This window comes from Trachurus trachurus, assembly GCF_905171665.1.
Source record: "Trachurus trachurus genome assembly, chromosome: 23".
In the NCBI taxonomy this organism is placed as follows: domain Eukaryota; kingdom Metazoa; phylum Chordata; class Actinopteri; order Carangiformes; family Carangidae; genus Trachurus; species Trachurus trachurus.
This window is the reverse complement of record NC_139912.1, coordinates 481,921-495,106: the sequence shown is the minus strand read 5'-3', so window position 1 is coordinate 495,106 and position 13,186 is coordinate 481,921. Positions and strand designations below refer to the sequence as shown.

The following is a 13,186-nucleotide window of genomic DNA, read 5'->3' as shown; positions in this document are numbered from 1 at the left end:
CACCTGGCACACTACCTCTTTAATCTCCTCCCATCAGGCAGGAGATACACAAGTATTAAAGGTAGAACATCTCGTTTTAGAGACAGTAGTTTCTCCTCGCACTGCCACTTCTGCTGAGGTGACGCTGCTGGGTATCGTCCTCCCCGTACATGTATTGTACGGCATTGTGTGTATTATTTATTGTGGTGTATGTGGTGGGAGTATTGTATTGTTTTTCTGTGAGAGCAAAAACCAAGACACATTCCTATCAACTTGATTTCACTTGTTGACATGGCAATAAACTCTTTGAATCTCCTCAGCAAAACAGAGACGGCATCAAAGTGTTAAACTGAGTTAAATTAATCGTCAACCAAAAAATGTATCGTTTCACTAATCGACTAATCAAAAAAAAAGTGGATAGATGAGTAAAAGTAAAAGGTAAGTATGGCCGCTCGGTTCTCACACACACAGTGAAGGCATCATGAACCGATCGGCCTCATTGATTACAACTTTTACCAACTTGAGACCGAAGATGAATTCCCACTCTGTGAACAATAAAGTTTTCATATTTGTAATTTTTACATGTTGGAAAAACATTTATAAAACAAAATGATACAAATAAAAACTCATAAAGGCTCAGTGACACAGTTTATTTACACTGGTTTAATCAACTTCCTGTTACACGTGAAACTGGAATAAAGGAATAAATAAAAAAAAAGTCACATCTGGAAGAAGAAGAGGAGGAAGAGGAGGAGGAAGAAGGAGAAGAGGAAGAGGAGGAAGAGAAACATCTGTAGTGAAGCAGCTGCACCGAGTTGTGTTAATAATGTTAAACATTGTTATTAACTTCTCATTAACATTCATGTCAGAGGAACAAAGAAGAAGTGTGTGTGTGTGTGTGTGTGTGTGTGTGTGTGTGTGTGTGTGTGTGTGTGTGTGTCAGTGTGTGTCGGTGTGTGTGTGCAGCACACTCTGCAGCTCGTCAGACAGCGTTGTGATCATTGTGTTGATGAAAGTGTGTAGTTTGTGTGTCACTCCGTCCTTCAGCTGCAGCTGCTGCCGACGCGCCTTCATCTGAAACACACACACACACACTTCCTGTTTAACACACACACACACAAACTACACAAATACAGGTAAAATGTATCAAAAAGAAAAGTTACAACAATTCCACGACGTAAATTGTTTTCCTTCTATAGAAACTTGTGCCTCCAGAAACTGAATGTGAATCATTCATATTTGAATTTGAATTACTGAACTTGAATATTTGAATTGAAAATTTTAATTTGAATCACATGATTAGAAATTGTATTGTTTAATTTGAATCATTGCATTGAACAACTGTATCTGAATAGTATCATTTATAATTGAAATCCAATTAAATTTGATCCTCACTGAAAATCCATCTCTCTCACAATTCAAATTCAGATTCAGTTTACGGTGACAGAAGAACAGTCGATCGTAGTAATTAATCATTTGCTTGTTTTGAGACAGCGAGAGCGGATTTATAGACATTTCCTTTTTCTTTATCTCATAATTACTACATCAGGTGTCTCATTATTTTTTATCCAGTGAGTGCAAAGCGCTTCCTTTTGGTCCAGACCAGATCAACTCACCAGTTTCTCTCTGAGCTTCAGCACCAGGTCCACGATCTCCACCTCAGACTTGTCCCTGGTCCAGCCCAGCAGGTCCTGGAAGAGAACATCTGGTCAGAGGAGCAGCTGTGATGATGTTTTATTTATGTTTTATTTGTTAGGATCCCCATTAGCTGCTCTAGAACACCGCTAGTCTTCCTGGGGTTTCACAGTTAAAACCAGTAGCTACATTTAAACATAAATCTGCAGTCACAACATAAAGACAAGTCAACAGAATCTTACATTAAGTCTGTACCATCAGATTATCATCCACATCAAAGAACCTGTGTAAGACAACTCCGATGTACAGCAGTTATAAAATAAAATAAAATAAAATAAAAAGAATAAAATAAGAGGGTAAAACAAATGAAGATGGCGGACTTCCTGCAAGATGGCGGACGGGTTAGCAGCATAGTTTTTTAGCTCGCCCAAGTCGGTAAAATCAAACCACTCAATGTGAACAACTCGACATATAACCGTCACAAACTTTGAGATGAGTGGCAAACGAGGCCGGAGGAAAAATAAAACCCCGCAGAAAACTCCAGAACGAACTACAAGAGAAGAAGTCACCGACGTAAGTGAACCTGAAAGTGACGCGACAGAGAAAATGGACCACGCCGAGACACTGAAAGCTGGACTCGCTGATATCCGCGGTGATATACGGGACCTCAAGCGAGAACTCCACAACGAGCTGACGACAATCAAAGAGGAACTCAAAGGTGAAATGAAACAAGAAATCGCTTCCTTAAGACAAGACATAGAGCAAAAGCTTACAGAAAGCCACAGAGAGTTACAGGAGCAGAGGGCGAGCCTAACCGAGGCGCAGGCTCGAATAGCGGAGCTAGAGGAGTATAACATGGATACGAACAACCTGTTACTCAAATTAACAAAACAGACAGACCAGATGCAAGACAAACTAACAGACCTTGAAGCGAGGTCCCGCCGAAATAATGTCCGGATTTTCGGATTGCCTGAGGACACAGAAGGAAGCTCCATCACAGATTACTTGGATCAACTCCTTAAAAAAGAGCTGGAGCTGCCCGACGGAACCAATCTACAAATACAACGCGCCCACAGAGCTCTCGCTCCAAGACCTGGTCCGGGCGGCGCTCCGAGAGCAGTGGTGGTAAACTTCCTAAAGTTTGAAACAAAGGAGATGGTCCTACAGAAAGTCTGGCAGAAGAAGGGGATACAGGTGGGCAATAAGAAAATCCAATTCGACCACGACTACCCCACGGAAATCGTACAAAAACGCAAAACATATCTGAGCATCAAAAGAGTATTGAAAGAAAATGGGATCCGTTTCCAGACCCCATTCACGAAAATAAGAATTCACTGGAGCAACGGTGTGAAGAGCTATGACAATGCGGGGGATGCAGCGCAGGACATGAGAGCAAGGGGATTAACTGTGGACGCATCAGACGAGGACGCGGGACGAGCGGCGGGGAGGACTGGAAGTGACCCGGGATGGCAACGAGCGAGTCACAGATCAAGCCATACGGCGGCACAACGAGCGAGGGAGAAGTTACAAGGATACCAGAGAAAATCTGATAAGTAACATCATGTCTGGAAAACATAACATGGCTTCATATAATATTAACCTGGGTTAATGATTTAAAAAAAAACAAAAAAAACAAGGCATGGTCCTTTGGTTGAGATAAATAATATGAAAAGGCTTCAGATATTAAAGTTGTAAACAGTAGCCTACCGACTGGATGAGAGACAATGTTGGACTTTTCTAGACTAAGCAGCTTTAGGTCTAGGGGTGGGCCCTCAACGGGAGGATTTCCCATCCACCCTCCAACAGGGACTTGGGGAGAAGAAGATTCCTCCTGTGGAAGTTCTAATGTTCTTAACTCTGTTCATGTTCATGTTCATATTTTTTTGAGTTGCTTGGGGAAATACATATGTATAATAGTGAAGCAATATGGTATGTAATGATCTGAATATACTGTCCTTAAATGTAAACGGTCTAAACACACCTAAAAAGAGAGGAATAGTTATAACTAAATTGAAAAAAGAAAAACCACATGTCATATTTTTACAAGAAACTCATCTGTCCCAGACAGAACATGAAAAATTAAAAAAATTTGGATTTAGAAATTCGTATTATAGTACATATAAACAAGGGCGTAGGAGGGGGGTTATGATATTAATCCCAAACTCAACTATATTTGTCTGTGAAAAGGAAATCAAAGATAAAGAGGGTAGGTACGTGCTGGTAAAGGGAAAATTAGAGAATGAACCGGTTACGTTGATAAATGTCTATGCACCTCCAGAAAGTAGTAAACATTTTTTTAAATCTCTGTTTAATCTTATTGCAACAGAAAAGGAAGGTACTTTAATCTGTGGGGGGGATTTTAATATAATCTTGAACTATAGTTTGGACACAACAAGTCTAAAAGGGAATAAAAAACAGATATCAAAATTTGTAAAGGTGTCATTAGAAGAATTAGGAATGATAGACATATGGAGGAGCCTCAATCCTTTTGTAAAGGATTTCACACACTATTCGGCAACACACAACGTCCACTCAAGAATAGACTATTATTTCATAAATATGGAGGATAGACATAGAGTGACTGAGTGTACGATTGGAGGTGCAGATATATCAGATCATAATGGGCTATTTCTAAAAATAAATCTTAATGCCAGGAGAAGACAAACAATCTGGAGATTAAATGTAGGAATACTAAACAATAAAGGACTGGTGAAAGATCTGAAGGAAGATATTAGACAACATATGGAGGAAAATAACACGGGAGAAATGAGCCCACACATTATTTGGGATGCTTTAAAAGTGGTTGTTCGGGGAAAGTTAATAGCTAGAACCACATTATTAAAAAAATTAAGAAGAGAGGCATATTTAAATCACTCTCTAACATTGAGAGAACTAGAGCAAAAATACCAAAAGACAAATGACCCTAAAATAAAGAAACAAATCAAGGAAACCAAAATGAAGATAACTGAATTACTACTAGATGAATATGGCAAGAAGAACACATATTTGAAGCAAAACTATTACGAGATTGGCCCCAGAGCGACCAAACTTTTAGCCAAACGTATCCGAAAACAACAAGCACTGAATACCATTCAAAAAATTAGAGACCCTCATACCAATGAGCTAATACACGAACCAGAGGGCATAGAGAACATATTCAAGGGGTTCTATAAAAAATTATATACGCAGCCACCTGCAGCAAATGAGGAGGAAGTAAGACATTTTTTGGAACAATTAGATTTACCATCAATTGGCTCTAGACAAAATGAAAGATTAACAGCAGATATTACAAGAGAAGAGATTATTCAAGCAATAAACTCATTGAAAAATAACAAATCTCCAGGGAGCGATGGTTACCCTGCAGAATGGTACAAGCTTTTTAAAACAGAGCTGATACCAGCACTCCAGGCCTCCTTTAACTGGACTCTGAAAGAAAAGAAAATACCTCTAACATGGACAGAGGCAATTATTTCAGTAATTTTAAAACCAGGCAAAGATAAAGACAGATGTGAAAGTTACAGACCGATCTCAATACTAAATATAGATTATAAAATATATACATCCATTATCTCTAAAAGAATAAATACATTTATAGCAGAATTAATAGATGAGGACCAAACGGGGTTCATATCAGGCCGTCAAACACAGGACAATATTCGAAGAACTTTACAAATAATCAGCCAAGCACAAAAAAGAAAACAAAGTACTGTGCTAGTTAGTATCGATGCGGAAAAAGCATTCGACTGCGTAAATTGGACATTTCTCTATCTAGTGCTAGAACGATTTGGTTTCAATAATAAATCTGTACATCTAATTAAATCACTATACCAAAAGCCTTCGGCTAGAATAAAAATTAATGGAAATTTGACAGAAAAAATATTATTAGAAAGATCAACCAGACAAGGTTGTTGTCTGTCGCCAACTCTATTCGCGATATTTATAGAACCTCTGGCTCAAGCAGTTCGACAAAATAAAGAAATTAAAGGTGTCATAATTAAAGATGTAGAACATAAAATCGGGCTTTTTGCTGATGACATAATAGCTTTCCTCGAGCAACCAAACACCACACTCCCTAATCTGATGAAGCTACTAGAACTGTATGGGCATTTCTCAGGATATAAAATCAATGTATCTAAAACTCAGATTTTAGCACTCAACTATTACCCATCAAGAGAAATCAAGGAAACATACAAATTTAATTGGAACTTAAAAGCAATCAAATATTTGGGTGTCATGATTACTAAAAACCTTTCAGAGCTATACAGTGCAAATTATAAAACTTTAAAACAAGAAATACAGAAAGATATAACAAGATGGTCTACCCTACCACTGGACTTTAATTCAAGAATTGATATAGTTAAACTAAATATATTACCCAGATTTCTATACATGTTTCAATCCCTGCCAATAGATATCCCCCAAGGCCAATTTGTAGGATGGGATAGAATGATCTCCAGATTTGTTTGGGGGGGCAAAAAGCCTAGAGTCAGATACAAAACGCTCCAGCTCCCTAAAGAAAAGGGAGGAATGGGACTTCCGAATCTAAGGGAGTATTTCTTCGCTGCTCAACTGAGACCTGTATATTGCTGGTGTAAGTCAGAATTTAGAGCAAAATGGAAAGATATAGAGAAAGAAGTAAACCAAATTCCAATTCAAAATATGATTGGTGATAACCAGTTATATAAGGAGCTTAAAATTAATATGGATCCAATTACAGTACACACATTAGATATATGGTTTAAAATACTGAAAATGTACAAGATTCAGAATGATGCAAAAATATTAAAATGGATAGCTTACGACAACAATTTCAATCCAGCAAAATATGATCCGAGATTTTTACAATGGACAGAAAAGGGAATAACTGCTTGGTGTATGTTAGAAAACAAAGGGGAGCTGATGAGTTTTGCAAAACTCAGGGAAAGGTACGAATTGGATATGTGTGAACTCTTCAGATATTATCAAGTAAGGGACTACTATAAAAAGGAGATCAAGTCAGATTCCTCCAGGGAAGTGAATGATGTCATCCGAATTTTAGTAAAAGCATATCAGGAAAGCAACATAAGAATAATTTCATCATTATATCAAGGATTGAACAATAACAATAAGCATTCAACTACATATATTAAGATGAAGTGGGAGGAAGAACTTAATTTAGAAATTTCAAATGAGGAATGGCACGAAATGTGGAAGGTACATCACTCAACCACTTATTCACGAATCTGGAGAGAGTTCGCATGGAAGAATCTAATCCGCTTTTTTATTACACCGAAAATGAAAAGTAAACAGCTACGCAGTCGTCAAAAGTGTTGGCGGGAATGTGGATCTTTTGATGTAGACCATTCTCATGTCTTTTGGAATTGTCAAAAAATAACTGTATTTTGGGAAATAGTATGTAAGGAGCTACAGAAAATATTAGGATATGGTGTGTCGAAGACCAGTTCAGTGCTTTATCTATGTAAATTTTCAGATGAGACCGTTAACACTAGTGATGGCTATTTGATCAAAATACTGCTGGTAGCAGGCAAGAAAGCCATCACTAGAAACTGGGGAAAAGAAACAACACCAACGAAAGATCAGTGGCTGTCAATTGTGGAAGAAATATTTCTAATGGAAAAACTGACACACATACTGAGGCTACAAGAAGCTCAACTGGACAAGAAATGGGAGAAATGGACACTATACAAGACTCAAGACAGTATCGAACAGGAACAGTAACTGATGAATACTCTAACCCACAAGATAGTAAGAATAAGTTGTATTCCCAGGCAGCTTTTGTTATATTTGATTGTATTTGTATTTACTTATGTTGATTTGTCAATAAAAATTTAAGTGACAAAAAAAACAAAAAACAAATGAAGATGACAACAAGAGACCCTGTTACGCTACATAAGACCCTTTAAGTGTGTGTGTATGTGTGTGTGCATGTGTATGTGTATGTGTGCGTATGTTATTTTACAGTTATACCATGGTCTGGGTGAATCCTCGATTCTGATTGGCTGCTGGGTGTCCATTAAAAAGTGATAATGGACACCCATAAAGATGTTCCGGTCAAATTGCCTGATTACGTTCTAAATATTACTGCGCTGGCTCAAACGCTTGTTAGTAACCACGGCAACGGACACTCGGACCATAACAACTTTTTTTCAGCGCATCACGGCACTGGAGTCTGTAAACACACAAGCGGTAAGAAGTGCACTGGACCTCTGAAAAACTTTGTGTCAGGTAACATTTGAGCCGTCACATCACCTCCCTTCACTGATCAACTACCAGGCTGTGGCAAAGTCACTGACTGCACGCTGCGGTCACAGCGGGTCCCTCTTTTTTTTTTTTTTTTTTTTTTTTTTTATCGCCGACGAGTGTTATTAAATAGTCCGCTCGGCTCAGCCGCTTAAAGACGTATGATTATAACGGTAAAAACAACATTTTAACGGTAAAAACAACATTAAATTATAAGTAATTGATTTAATATGTATTTATCTCGTAAGTGACCATGGTATAAGCGGGATAATGCCCGACGAGGTGTCCATTATCAGAAATTAATGGACTTCGCGGAAGCAACCGTCCTCCGCTTCGCGTCGGACGGTTCACGCCTCCGCGTCGTCCATTAATTTCTGATAATGGACACCTCGTCGGGCATTATCCCTTACATATGAAATTCCAAGATATTTTTTTATTTGCTTGTTGAATGTTAGTTTGTGTGTGAGTTTAGTTATTGGCCGTGGTGAAGGAGTGATGACATGTGATGATGTCATGTGATGACATCATGTGATGATGTCACTCACGGCGTCACAGATGACCTCCAGGTGGAGACTCTCCAGCTTCTGGCTCATCTCTCGGTGTCGCTGTCGGTACCAGCCGTCGAAGTTCGGAGAGCGGAAGAACTTCCTGTCGGAGCGACGAGACGAGACAGGAAGTTAGAGAACACACACACCTACACACACACACACACACACACACACACACACACCTACACACACACCTGTACACACACCTAACCCTCACCCTAACATTTAAAAACCAGACTGGATTTGTGGTTGTAGATCTCTGTCATTCAGTTTTGCCTCTTGTCAAAAAGAATATTTCAGATCCACAACTCCGTTCTTCCTTCACTGTAACATTCATGTGTATGGGGTTTGTCATTACAGATATCTACAGTTCAGTTGCAGATATCCACTATGTGAATTACAGATATCTGGAACTGAATTACCACTAGTACTAACTCCAGTTACAGATATCTACAACTTGATTCTGACTAGTCATAATTCCAGTTCTAGATCTTTAATTCACCTCAATTACAGATATCTACATGTCCCTGTTCAGATATCTGTAATTAAGTTTTGACTAGGTGAAATGAAGTTGTAGATATCTGTAACTGGAATTAGTACTAGTGGTAATTCAGTTACAGATATCTGTAATTCACATAGTGGATATCTGCAACTGAACTGTAGATATCTGTAATGACAAACCCCATACACATGAATGTTACAGTGAAGGAAGAACGGAGTTGTGGATCTGAAATGTTCTTTTTGACAAGAGGCAAAACTGAATCACAGAATGAAATGCTTGAATGAAAAATCCAACTATTCAGAATGTAGTTAGGACCAGTCAGAAAGACGTTGTTGATATCTACTATGTTAATTCTGGAGAGTCAAACTTAGCTGCTAAATGTTAAAACCGCACACACACACACACACCTGTACACACACACACACACACACAGCTGGTGACTCACCTGTACAGGCCCATCCAGTCCCCTTTCAGCACGGAGGTGAGCTGCGGTCCGGCGTGGTCGAGCGTCGCCATGAACTCGTCCTGACTGAACGGTCGGATCTGAGGAGGCGTCTGAACACACAACCAGCAGCCAATCAAACAACACGACGATGACATCACTGTGACATCACTGTGACATCACTGTGACATCAGCCGACCCGCTTCACTGCAAAAACTCCACATCTTTCCAAGAATATTTGTCTAATTTCTAGTCAAAACTAATCTCTTTCCACTTAAAATAAGACTCATCACATTAAAAGCAGCTTGTTTTTAGACACTTTTTACTTCTTTCAAGCTGATTTTCACTTGAAATAAGTAGAAAAATCTGATAATGGAGCAAGTTTTTCTTTCTTATTACAAACACAAAAAACTTGCTTTCACTGGCAGATTTTTCTATTTATTTCAAGTGAAAATTAGTTTGAAACAAGTGAAAATGATCTAAAAACAAGTGAAAAGAGTTTAGTTTTGACAAGAAATAAGAGAAATATTCTTGGATAGATGTAGAGTTTTTGCAGTGATTCCTGTTTTACCTTCCAGGGCGTCACGGACCGCTGCAGCGGCATCAGGCTGGCCATGTAGCGCTCCTGTCAGACAAGACACAGGGGTTACACTTCCTGCTCAGTGACATCACAGCGTGGTGACGCCACGGCGGTGGAGCGACGTGATTGGCCGGTTCTCACCAGAGGGATGATGAAGCTCTGCGTCAGCTCCAACAGGTGTCGCCTCAGGATGGCGCTCTGCACCTCGGACGGCCGCTTCCTCTGGATGCCCTGCACACGTCGTCATGGTTACACAGGCCCCGCCCACATGGTTACACAGGCCACGCCCACAACGCTACACAGGCCCCGCCCACAACGTTACACAGGCCCCGCCCACAACGTTACACAGGCCCCGCCCACAACGCTACACAGGCCACGCCCACAACGTTACACAGGCCACGCCCACAATGTTTGTATTTGTATTTATTTTTTTGCACCATAATAAAAGACACTGCAAAAACTCAAAATCTTTCCAAGAATATTTGTCTTATTTCTTGTCAAAATGTCTCATTTCTAGTCAAAACTAATCTCTTTCCACTTAAAATAAGACTCATCACCTAAAAATGAACTTGTTTTTAGATCATTTTCACTTGTTTCAAACTAATTTTCACTTGAAATAAGTAGAAAAATCTGCCAGTGAAAGCAGTTTTTTGTGTTTGTAATAAGAAAGAAAAACTTGCTCCACTATCAGATTTTTCTACTTATTTCAAGTGAAAATCTGCTTGAAAGAAGTAAAAAGTGTCTAAAAACAAGCTGCTTTTAATATATAACTATGTATGTATATGTGTATAAATATACATATTTTAGGTAGAATGAGATTTGTTTTGACTAGAAATAAGACAAATACTCTTGGTAAGATTTTGAGTTTTTGCAGTGCAATTACAAAAAACAGAAATGAAACAAAGCCCACAACGTTTTACCTTCAACAGCCTCTTGATCAGGATCTTGTCTTTGTGGAGAAACGTCTTGTACGCCGTGTAGATGCCTGCACACACACACACACACACACACACACACACACACACACACACACACACACACGCACACACACACACGGTGAGCGACACTCTCAAGTGTTCTGGTTCTCACCTGGTCCTGGTCTGTGACGTTACCTGGTTTGGTGTCCAGTGTTTTCAGTTTGGAGAGTTTCTTCACCTTCACCTGTTTAGGTAGATCACCTGGAGGAGACAGACAGGGGATCGAACCGGCGATCAGACAGACAGACAGACAGGTGTGAACCGTGTTTGTTCTACCTAGAGCAGTGTAAAAGAGAGTAAGGACAGCATCGGTCCAATGGAAGCGCCTAACCCTAACCCTATTAACACATAGGCGAGTAAAAAAAAAATACAAACAAAAAAACAGTTGTCTACATGAATGTTTCAATCTACATTTTGTAATAAACAAATTATAAATATAATCTGATATGACCAAGACACCTAAAAACAAAAACACGGCCGTTTTCATCAATTTAGCAGCAAGTGGGCAACACACATACATTGGAGTGAATGGGTTTTCTGGGCGCTTTTGCAATGTAGAGTAGTAAACCTTTATTTTACCAGGCAAGAATTGCTAAGAATACATTCTTATTAAGGCAATGGCCTGGTAGGAGGTGAAAGACCTCCTAAGGGGCAAGGGAATACCCATATCCTGCCACTAGGGGGCATGAGGCTTACCACGGGAGTCAATGGTGGTGTCCTTACTCTCTTTTACAGTGCTCTAGTTCTAAGTGTAACCACGACGACATCATCAACACACCTGCCATCCGGACTTCGCCCAGTCGGAGGATGTGAGGCCACGACTGGAACGTCTTGATGAAGAACGGATTGGTGACGCCCAGAACCACATTGGGCCTGACGGGACAGACAGGTAAGGTCAAAGGTGAACTCAGGTGAACTCAGGCAAGACAAGGCAGTTTTATTAGTATAGCCCGTTTTTACCACCAGTTTGTCTCAAAGGGCTTTACATCCCATCATAACAACATCCTCTGTCCTTAGACCCTCACATCCACTGAGGAAAAACTCCATGGAAAACCCTTTTAACAGGGAAAACCAGGAGAAAGCTCAGGGTGAGCAACAGAGGAGGGATCATTACCCAGGACGGACAGACGGGACAGAGATGTTGTTACAGACAAGAAGACAGTTTATAACAGAGAATGTGAGAAACATGGAAATGTTAACAACAGCTGAAGGAGGAAACTTCTGGTAGGCAAGGGAGGCAGGGAGAGCAGACCAGCTTAATGGGAGGACTGGATGACAGACTGGTTCATAGGAAGAGAGGGCAGACCAGCTTAATGGGAGGACTGGATGGCAGACTGGTTCATAGGAAGAGAGGGCAGACCAGCTTAATGGGAGGACTGGATGGCAGACTGGTTCATAGGAAGAGAGGACAGACCAGCTTAATGGGAGGACTGGATGGCAGACTGGTTCATAGGAAGAGAGGGCAGACCAGCTTAATGGGAGGACTGGATGGCAGACTGGTTCATGGGAAGAGAGGGCAGACCAGCTTAATGGGAGGACTGGATGGCAGACTGGTTCATGGGAAGGGAGGGCAGACCAGCTTAATGGGAGGACTGGATGGCAGACTGGTTCATAGGAAGAGAGGACAGACCAGCTTAATGGGAGGACTGGATGGCAGACTGGTTCATGGGAAGGGAGGGCAGACCAGCTTAATGGGAGGACTGGATGGCAGACTGGTTCATAGGAAGAGAGGACAGACCAGCTTAATGGGAGGACTGGATGGCAGACTGGTTCATAGGAAGAGAGGACAGACCAGCTTAATGGGAGGACTGGATGGCAGACTGGTTCATAGGAAGAGAGGACAGACTAGCTTAATGGGAGGACTGGATGGCAGACTGGTTCATAGGGAGAGAGGACAGACCAGCTTAATGGGAGGACTGGATGGCAGACTGGTTCATAGGGAGAGAGGACAGACCAGCTTAATGGGAGGACTGGATGGCAGACCGGTCTAACAGAAGGGGAATGGGCGGGAGGGGGGGGCAGGTGTTAGACAGGTGAACTCAGGTGAACTCACGGCGCCTGCGTCCTGGTGGTGTACTCTCTGAACTCGCTGTCGTGGATGGTGAAGTACGGTCTGAAGTCGCAGCAGAACTTCAGAGGACTGACGGAGCTGAGGAGAGACACACACACACTGTTACCACGGCAACCACGGTCCAGGTGAGTCCTGATTGGCCGGCGGCGTTCACTGACCTGACCAGAGCCAGCACCGTTTCCGAGGAGACGGTGGGAGAGGGCGCCATGACG

At 41.0% G+C, this 13,186-nt stretch overlaps 1 protein-coding gene across 1 annotated transcript in view; it reads right to left on the bottom strand.

Annotated features, from left to right (window-relative positions):
* Nucleotides 1-869: 869 nt before the first annotated feature.
* Nucleotides 870-13,186, bottom strand: part of LOC311006644 (protein DENND6B-like) — an 18,055-nt gene continuing 5,738 nt past the window's right edge. Inside the window, exons 9-19 of the mRNA XM_083999521.1 lie at nucleotides 13,133-13,186; nucleotides 12,957-13,052; nucleotides 11,682-11,776; nucleotides 11,039-11,104; nucleotides 10,847-10,911; nucleotides 10,068-10,157; nucleotides 9,918-9,971; nucleotides 9,350-9,459; nucleotides 8,400-8,502; nucleotides 1,596-1,670; nucleotides 870-1,053 (exon numbers count right to left, since the gene is read on the bottom strand). The exon at nucleotides 13,133-13,186 is cut by the window's right edge and continues 125 nt beyond it. Coding sequence (XP_083855647.1) covers nucleotides 919-1,053; nucleotides 1,596-1,670; nucleotides 8,400-8,502; nucleotides 9,350-9,459; nucleotides 9,918-9,971; nucleotides 10,068-10,157; nucleotides 10,847-10,911; nucleotides 11,039-11,104; nucleotides 11,682-11,776; nucleotides 12,957-13,052; nucleotides 13,133-13,186 — 943 coding nt within the window. The 3' untranslated portion in view covers nucleotides 870-918. The remainder of the gene's footprint in view (nucleotides 1,054-1,595; nucleotides 1,671-8,399; nucleotides 8,503-9,349; nucleotides 9,460-9,917; nucleotides 9,972-10,067; nucleotides 10,158-10,846; nucleotides 10,912-11,038; nucleotides 11,105-11,681; nucleotides 11,777-12,956; nucleotides 13,053-13,132) is intronic.